The 9,842-nt window shown below is 39.0% G+C and overlaps 1 protein-coding gene across 1 annotated transcript in view; it reads right to left on the minus strand.

Annotated features, from left to right (window-relative positions):
- Window positions 1-9,251, minus strand: part of PRKDC (protein kinase, DNA-activated, catalytic subunit) — a 242,091-nt gene extending 232,840 nt beyond the window's left edge. The window contains exons 1-7 of the mRNA XM_059394562.1: window positions 9,080-9,251; window positions 7,093-7,169; window positions 6,903-6,995; window positions 2,323-2,397; window positions 1,484-1,592; window positions 825-937; window positions 618-717 (exon numbers count right to left, since the gene is read on the minus strand). Of these exons, the coding sequence (XP_059250545.1) occupies window positions 618-717; window positions 825-937; window positions 1,484-1,592; window positions 2,323-2,397; window positions 6,903-6,995; window positions 7,093-7,169; window positions 9,080-9,233 (721 nt within the window). The 5' untranslated portion in view covers window positions 9,234-9,251. The remainder of the gene's footprint in view (window positions 1-617; window positions 718-824; window positions 938-1,483; window positions 1,593-2,322; window positions 2,398-6,902; window positions 6,996-7,092; window positions 7,170-9,079) is intronic.
- Between the last annotated feature and the right edge of the window lie 591 nt (window positions 9,252-9,842).

Consider the following 9,842-nt stretch of genomic DNA (forward strand, 5'->3'; position numbering starts at 1 on the left):
TACGACTTCACACCCATTATGATGGCTATTATCAAAAACAAGAAAATATCAAGTACTGGCAAGAATATGGAGTAACTGGAATCCTTACACATTGTTGGTGAGAATATAAAATTGTTGTTAGCTGCTCTGGAAAACAACATGGCAAAAATTTAAACACAGAATTAGCATATAACCCAATGACTCCACTTCTGGGTATATCCCTCAAAATACAAAAGCAGGAACTCCAACAGATATTTGCACTTTCTAGCAGCACACTCACAAGTCAAAAAGAAGTGATCTGGGGTGGATGGGTGGGGAAGAAAGGTGGCTGCGGCTATTAAAGGATAGCTGGAGGGCTTATGGTGATGGTCTGTTCAGTATCTTGACTATGGTCATTCATACACAAATCTGTACATGATAAAACTGCATTGAATGAAATATAGGCAAAGGTGTGCACATAAAACTAGTGAAATGTGGATAAGGTTGGTAGATTTACCAATGTCAATTCCCGGTCATGCTAGGACTCTGGGACCACGACTTGAGCCGAAAGCAGAGGCTTTAACCCACTGAGCCACCCAGGCGTCCCTAGAATTACAGTTTTTGAACTAAGAAGAAAATCAACTGAAGTCAAACAATACCTTCTTCCATGGATTTGGTGAAGTTACACATGAGTGAAGATAAGCCCTTCAGACACCCTGCCAGAACAGGCAGTTTGGGCTCTCTTATTGCTGATGTCATCTTAAAAAAAAAAAAAAAGAGAGAGAGAGAGTTTTAAAGAAGCTCTCGTTAAAGGCAAAAAACACAAGCAAATCTTTGGGAGCACAGGAGCATACAATTTGCCATACCTGGGTCTTAAGTTCACCCAGAAAAGCCCGGAACAGTTTTTCTGAATTATTTATCATTTCACTAGGATGAACTTCACCTAATACTCCCAGAAGCTCATATATTTTTTCCAAAACTGAAAAATAAATTTTAGATAAGACCAAAAATTACATTTAAATAAACAAAAATGTATGAACAAAATTAGAGAATATTTAGTTCAAAAGGAATTTCATAGTAAGACATAGAAAATATCTAGTTTTATATACCAGAATCTTTCCTGATAAATTTTATGCCAATCTATTATCATAAACTAAGTAACATTTGATATGTGTTGTGAGTTTTCTTTTCTTTTCTTTTGTGAGCTTTCTACTTAAAGAAATCAATTCATGGGGCACCTGGCTGGCTCAGTCAGTAGAGCCAGCAACTCTTAATCTCAGGGTCATGGATTCACACTGGGTGTGAAGCCTACTTAAAATAAAATAAAATAAATCATTTCATAAAGATTAAACTTGCAGAAGTATTCACATGTTTTTATCTATTTCCATTTGGGTTTGTTTTCAGCAAAAAGGATTCATCTGTAAAACATATAAATGCTTTAGTAGAGAAAAACATTAAGTTTTACACTAATTTTTGAAAGTCAATTTGTTAAAATATTTAAAAATAACATTTGAATGCATCTCACCTGTATCCTGTACTTTTGTTTTCGATGCGAGTTCTCCATAGAATTTGCTAAATAACTCTCCAATTCTAAATTCATCCATGAGTCTAGAACTTCTTAAAATCCGAAGTAACTAAAATAATACAAACTAGCATTGTCTAAACAAGAAAAGAATGACAAGGCTTCCTCTTCTGCACTGTTTCTATACAACAAAGCTCCAGAATCATGTGTCTCTAAGAGATTTCCTTGGCCTCTTGTCACTCCTATCTAGCCTGATTATTTGGGAGGTGGAGGCTGAGGCAGGTAGTAGAAGACAGGTGATACCAAGGGAAAGTGGCTGTAGACTTAAGTTTACCTTCCCAAGAAACCAATAATATGACTAGAACCATTCTCTCCGAGGCACTTAAGGAATAACAAACCTAAATGAATTCTAAAATAAAGATGCAATAAAAGAGATGCATCTGAAAGATAAAACAGGTGAGCGTGAACACCCAAGAAGCACTTAAACACAACATACAGACAGGCCCATTTTCATGGAATGGTTTACGAAAGAACTCAAAGCTACAATGATGTGGATCTTGGCAACTCTTAGAAGCCTTAGTTTTTAAGAGTCAGGGTAATGATTGTTCCTCTTAATTCCCCTCACAACTCAAAATCCTTCCTCTGCTACCCAGAATAGACTGAGAGCAAAAGACCATGGTATTAACAGGTGATGATCAGAAAATCTTGTCTGTATATCAGAGTGACTAAAGCTTAGCCTCCCAACATCTCTCACTCGAAACACAACTTAAAACTCTTAATTTTCTGCTTTTTAAGTTATATGCTTAATATGAAATACATGTACTTAGAAATAATAAAATTACCTTAATAAGAAGATCTAGGGCTGGGATTTTACATTTAGCAGCTTTATCCTTTGTGTAAACAATGGTACAAGTATTCTAGGTTTTAAAAGGAGAGATACCAAAATCATCAGTAACATCTTAGTTCTTCACAAGAGCTAAAAATCCATCTCTGAGAGGAGCAATACCTATATATAACCTACTACAATTTAGTATTCAGCTGTTAAAAATATAATATTAAGACTGTAGACTCTGAAAAACAATCTGAGGGTTTTGGGGGGTGGGGTAGGAGGCTGGGTGAGCCTGATAGTCGGTATTATGAAAGGCACATATTGCATGGAACACTGGGTGTGGTGCATAAACACTGAATTCTGGAACACTGAAAAGAAATTTAAAAAATAAATTAAAATTTTTTAAAAATTTAAAAAGAAAAATATAATATTAGAGTATATAAACACAGATTAAAAATTACTGAAGATATTTATGTAGTATGTTACAATAATAATATCAATAATAATCACAAAACACAAAGTAAAGAGACACCGAGCAGGATTAAAAACAAAACAGTTATGCCTCCTTGCATACTTTCCATAGCACTTGTTGCCATATATCAAGAAAGCAAGCATGAAAAAATTTAAAAAGGTAACTAAAGCAATTCAAAGAAGAATGGTTGGGACTCCACAGAATAGCTCAGTCTAGAAAGAGGCCACTTGGCTCCAAGTTTTGGGTGAAGTTTCTTAACTTCTGTCTTTTTTTATTTATTTGTTTGTTTGTTTGTTTATTTATTTATTTTATTTGCAGCATAACGGTATTCATTATTTTTGCACCACACACAGTGTTCCATGCAATTCATGCCCTCTCTAATACCCACTACCAGGTTCCCCCAATCTCCTACCCCCCGCGCCTTCAAAACCCTCAGATTATTTTTCATAGTCCATAGTCTCTCATGGTTCACCTCCCCTTCCAATTTCCCCCAACTCCCTTCTCCTCTCTAACTCCCCTTGTCCTCCATGCTATTTGTTATGCTCCACAAATAAGTGAAACCATATGATAATTGGCTCTCTCTGCTTGACTTATTTCACTCAGCATAATCTCTTCCAGTCCCCTCCTCTCAATCGATGCAGAAAAAGCATTTGGCAAAATCCAGCATCCATTCCTGATTAAAACGCTTCAAAGTATAGGGATAGAGGGAACATTCCTCACCTTCACAAAAATCTATCTATGAAAGACCCACAGCAAATATCATCCTCAATGGGAAAAGGTTTGCAGCCTTCCCGTTGAGATAAGGAACACGACAAGGACGCCCACTCTCACCACTCTTGTTCAATATAGTATTAGAAGTCCTAGCAACAGCAATCAGACAACAAAGAGAAATAAAAGGTATCCAAATTGGCAGTAAAGAAGTCAAACTCTCTCTCTTCACAGATGACATGATTCTTTATATGGAAAACCCAAAAGACTCCACCCCCAAACTACTAGAACTCATACAGCAACTCAGTAACGTGGCAGGATACAAAGTCAATGTACAGAAATCAGTGGCCTTCTTATACACTAACAATGAAAACACAGAAAGGGAAATTAGAGAATCAATTCCATTTACTATAGCACCAAGAACTGTAAGATACTTGGGAATAAACCTAACCAAAGAGGTAAAGGACATGTACTCGAAGAACTACAGAACACTCATGAAAGAAACTGAAGAAGACACAAAGAGATGGAAGACCATTCCATGCTCTTGGATCAGAAGAATAAACATTGTTAAAATGTCTATACTGCCTAGAGCAACCTATACTTTTAATGTCATTCCGATCAAAATTCCACCGGTATTTTTCAAATAGATGGAGCAAATAATCCAGAAATTTGTATGGAACCAGAAGAGACCCCGAATCGCTAAGGAAATGTTGAAAAACAAAAATAAAACTGGGGGCATCATGTTACCTGATTTCAAGCTTTACTACAAAGCTGTGATCGCCAAGACAGCATGGTACTGGCATAAAAACAGACACACAGACCAGTGGAACAGAGTAGAGAGCCCAGATATGGACCCTCAACTCTATGGTCAAATAATCTTCGACAAAACAGGAAAAAATATACAGTGGAAAAAAGACAGTCTCTTCAATAAATGGTGCTGGGAAAACTGGACAGCTATATGTAGAGGAATGAAACTCGACCATTCTCTTACACCGTACACAAAGATAAACTCAAAATGGATAAAAGACAGGAATCCCTCAGAATCCTAGAGGAGAACATAGGCAGTAATCTTTTTTATATCAGCCACAGCAACTTCTTTCAAGATAGGTCTCCAAAGGCAAAGGAAACAAAAGCGAAAATAAACTTTTGGGACTTCATCAAAATCAAAAGCTTCTGCACAGCAAAGGAAATAGTCAAGAAAACAAAGAGGCGACCCACGGAATGGGAGAAGATATTTGCAAATGACAGTACAGACAAAAGGTTGATATCCAGGATCTATAAAGAACTTCTCAAACTCAACACACAAAAAGAGATCATATCAAAAAATGGGCAGAATTGGGGCGCCTGGGTGGCTCAGTGGGTTAAGGCCTCTGCCTTCGGCTCGGGTCATGATCCCAGGCTCCTGGGATCGAGCCCCACATCGGGCTCTCTGCTCAGCGGAGAGCCTGCTTCCTCCTCTCTCTCTGCCTGCCTCTCTGCCTACTTGTAATCTCTGCCTATCAAATAAATAAATAAAATATCTTTTAAAAAAAAAAATGGGCAGAAGATATGAACAGACACTTCTCCCGTGAAGACATACAAATGGCTATCACACACATGAAAAAATGTTCATCATCACTAGTCATCAGGGAGATTCAAATTAAAACCACATTGAAATATCACATTACACCAGTTAGAATGGCCAAAATTAACAAGACAGGAAACAACATGTGTTGGAGGGGATGTGGAGAAAGGGGAACCCTCTTACACTGTTGGTGGGAATGCAAGTTGGTGCAGCCACTTTGGAGAATAGTGTGGCGATTCCTCAAGAAATTAAAAATAGAGCTTCCCGGGATGCCTGGGTGGCTCAGTTGGTTGGATAACTGCCTTCGGCTCAGGGGATCGAGTCCCGCATCGGACTCCCAGCTCCATGGGGAGTCTGCTTCTCTCTCTGATCTTCTCCTCGTTCATGCTCTCTCTCACTGTCTCTCTCTCAAGTAAATAAATAAAATCTTTAAAAAAAAAAAATAGAGCTTCCCTATGACCCTGCAATTGCACTACTGGGTATTTACCCCAAAGATACAGATGTAGTGAAAAGAAGGGCCCTCTGTACCCCTATGTCTATAGCAGCAATGGCCACGGTCGCCAAACTGTGGAAAGAACCAAGATGCCCTTCAACGGACGAATGGATAAGGAAGATGTGGTCCATATACACTCTAAGTCTTATTTTTAAGCTTAGCAAGATTAAAAATACCTACCTCAAAGAGGTTTAGTAAAATTAAGAAAGAAACTGTATCATGAAAAAACTTTGTAAAATATGAAGCGCTCTACAAATGCTGGTTACTCCTACTGTTGAAGCAATTTTTAAAAATACAGTTGACTCTTAAACAGCACAGGCTGGAACTGTACAAGTCTACTTATATCCACGTATACCCAGATTTTTTTCGATACAGTAAGGTACTGTAAATATATTTTCTCCTATGATTTCCTGAATAACATTTTCTTCTCTAGCTGACCCAACTATAAAAATAAAATCCATAATGCACAGAACAGACAAGACATATGCTAATCAACTATTTATGTTTATCAGTAAAGCTTCCAGTCAGTAGTAGGCTACGGACAGTTAACTTTCTGGGCAGTCACAAGTCAAATACATGGATTTTCAACTGCATGCAGCAGGTCAATGCCTCTAACCCCCCGTTGCTCAACGTTCAACTGTGTTAGGATTCCAAACCAGAAAGGCTAGAAATCAATAGAAGATAAAATTAAAATCTATTAAAAAAAGATGGATGATTATTACATCATACATTAAGGCTAATTGTAATCAATAAAATAACTTCTTATAAATTACCCCAGAGTGAATATATACTTCTTCATCAAATCTTAGTATCCAAGAACTACAAGTAATTTGGGGCCAATAAAAACAACTTAATTTATGCCACTTGTTGAAAGCAAAACAAGTCTGAGAAAGAACTACTTAAATTATTATTACTAGTTCCACAGTAAATTATGAGGACACCTGGGGAAGACAAATGGAAAGAGAACAGGAGGCACAAGAAAGGCAAACTTCCAACTGCTGCCAAAGGGCACATAGGAAGGACATGAAATAAGAATCTTATTCTGCAGAATTCTTTAACATTGTTTATTAGTATTTTGAAACTTCCCCACAATTCAAAAAACCCAAGTTATTATGACTTTTTACAAAAGACATTATTTATCCTATGTGCAAAAAGTTATCAAAGTAGCTTTTGACAAGGGCCTTACTTTATTAAATCTGAAAAGAACAACCTACTTCATTATTAGCCCACAATCAAGCACAAATAAATAAAACTCCTTGATGAGAAAGGAGAAATAAAATATAAACCCAAGTTTAAGTTACAGCATAAGTTAAAATCAATGTCGGTATATAATGAGATACGTTTTTTTCTCCTTACCTTAATTTCTAGAGAATAAGGTGTGATCTTCTGGCCAATTTTTTCTAAGAAAATACATAAAAATTTTAAGACTTCTTCTCTACAATCACGAAACTGTAACAAAAGAAATAAACACAGTAAATATGGGCAAGAAGAGTCACTCCAACATAAAGGAGTGTACAAGAAAAGGAAAACGAAATCTTCAACTTACTTCATCAATGCTAAGTGACTTCCGAACAAACACAAGCAAACCAAAATCTTTGGAAAAAATTAAGGAAGTCTGTAATGCTGGACAAAAAAAAAAAAAAAAGTTAGAGAGCTACTAAGAAGCACTCCATAAACCCACCCTAAATGGGCTGCATGTTTCTCAATTCAGCCTTTTAAGCAATAAAACACTAACTTAAGGCTTCTGCATTTAAACAAGGAAAACAGGAAACTATAGATGATATTCCACTGGGATGACGCAGGCAGAATAATGGCCCCAAAGATACCTGAGCCCAAATCCCAATATCATACCTGTAAATACACTAACTTTACATGGAAAAAGGACATTAAGGCTGCAAATGGAATTAAGGTTACTAATCAGTTGATTAAGAAAAAGGGGGGGGGACAGGGGTGCCTGGGTGGCTCAGTGGTTTAAAGCTTCTGCCTTCAGCTCAGGTCATGATCCCAGGATCCTAGGATGGAGCCCTGCATCCGCATTGGGCTCTGCTCAGCGGGGAGCCTGCTTCCTCCTCTCTCTCCGCCTGCCTCTCTGCCTCCTTGTGATCTCTGTCTGGCAAATAAATAAATAAAATCTTAAAAAAAAAAAGAAAGAAAGAAAGAAAAAGGGGGGATTATCCTGGATTATACATGGGTCCAATATAATCACATGGGCCCTTACCAGTGGAGGAGAGAGTAAGAAAAATGTAAAGAGAACAGGAGAGAAGAGAGATTTCAAGCATAGGAGTTACTAGACTCATAGCTGCTGGCTTTGAAGACAGGGGTCATGACTCAAGAAATGTGGGTGGCTCCTACAGGCAGGGAACATCAGGAAGGAAAAGGGACTTTAGTCCTATAATTTGCAAAGAACAGAATTCTGCCAACCTGAATGAAAAAGGAAATGGATTCTACATGAGATCCTTTAGAAAGTGAAGTGACCTGCCAGAAGCCTTGGTTGTAGTTTGGTGAGACCCCTGTTGGGCTTCTCACTACAGAATTGCAAGATTATTAAATCTATGTTGTTTTAAACTACTACGCTTGTGGTATTTGTTACTGCAGCAATAGAAAACTAATACATTCCTCTATAATCTTCCACCTGAGAAAACATATACTAAACATTCAGAATAAACTTGGAGCTACTTTATAAACGAGTTAACTAAAGGAACAAAAAAGGAATTCTAACTTAGAAACTCTGAGACTAATGGCGCTTCGGTCGCTCACTCGGTTAAGCATGGGACTCAATTTTGTCTGAGGTCATGATTTTATGGTCTGTGAGATGGAACCAGAACTGGGGCTCCAAGCTCAGCAGGGAATCTACTTGAGATATTCTCTTTCTCTGCCCCTCACCCTCTCTAAAAACAAAACAAAACAACCTTGAGACCAGAAGGCATTTACATGTTAGTTTTTTTAAAATTTATTTCCCCATTAGTAATATATCCTTGACAATATATATAGATACTAGACAGCACTAGAAGTTTTCATGCAATGATATATTTTAAAAGTGCTGAAAAGAGGCACTTTTACTACAAAGTAGCGAAAGATTCTCATTTAGGGACTGCTTAAAAAAAGTTAAAAGAACTGCAGGGCTGTAAGTTACATTTCTGCAATGCTTCTCAGAAGTAGGAACAGCAAACGTTTAAGAGTCGGGAAAAGGTACTGGAGGATTTAGGCGCTTTCTAAAAAGGTGAAAGAAAATACTTTCCTTTTCCCTCTGCCTCCTTTGCATAGCAATGATTGCCAAATTGCCAAATTTTTCGCCAACATTACTTTTAAAGCATCTTTACTCTGCTAAGAAAACATGTAGCATGACAAACCACTTTTTATACACAACCACGGAAATTCCGACAATCCAGAATCAAACGACTGTTCTTTTTCAAAACACTGTTCGATAAACCCGCTAGGAGAAAACCCTAGGCTCTTAGGCCCCAGCATAACACGGAAACCCCAAACGCGCACGCACATTGGTACCCTCCAAGCGCGTCGGGGACAGTACCCACCCAGCACCGCGGGGCCGGAGCTCAGCACGCACTCCTGTCCCAGGCCCCGGATCAGCTGATAACTGGCCGTCGCCGCACTGCAGCGGTCCCCGACAGACAAAGACCCCTGCAGCTGCAGTAGGGAGCCCCGCACGTCTGACGCGGAGTCAGCCATGACGGCCAAACCCAGCACTGCGCGTGAGCACACCCCGTCCGGGTCCCGAAATGCCGTGGGGCTCGGAGGCGGGGCTCGCGGGTTCTCAGGGGGCGGGGTTCTCAGGGCAGGGGCGGTGCTCGCAGTGGCGGGAAACTTCGGGGAGGCCCTGAAAGGAGGGGTCTTCAATGTAGGAAAAGCCCTTTAGATGTCAGTTAAGATAGTGGCAGGACAATGAGTGTGTTACATACATACAATACACTGGGCATGCATACATGGAAGCTTAGAAACAGGAATCTAGCAGTTTAACCTCCGGAAATAGATGGGGAGGGTGGTTGATGAATTAGAGTTGACTAAATACCGGAGACAGAAAACAAAAAAGACAATCTAGAGGCTTGCGTCAAAATCTACATAGTTGTTCCTTAATAAAGAGTGAGAAGTGCATGTGTAATGTCTTTAGCAATGAAGATGCTTAAGGGATAAAGAATTTTCTCCTTAGCCAACAACACTGCGTAGTCACCCTGTCTGTGAACTTAATCTGACCGTCCTCCCCAGGTTTCCCGCGAAAACGAGGTCTAGCAGGGGGCCAGACCACCTAAACGGAGGGGGGCACCGAGCAAGGCTAGAGTC

The sequence above is a fragment of the Mustela nigripes genome, chromosome 3 (assembly GCF_022355385.1).
Source record: "Mustela nigripes isolate SB6536 chromosome 3, MUSNIG.SB6536, whole genome shotgun sequence".
In the NCBI taxonomy this organism is placed as follows: Eukaryota; Metazoa; Chordata; class Mammalia; order Carnivora; family Mustelidae; genus Mustela; species Mustela nigripes.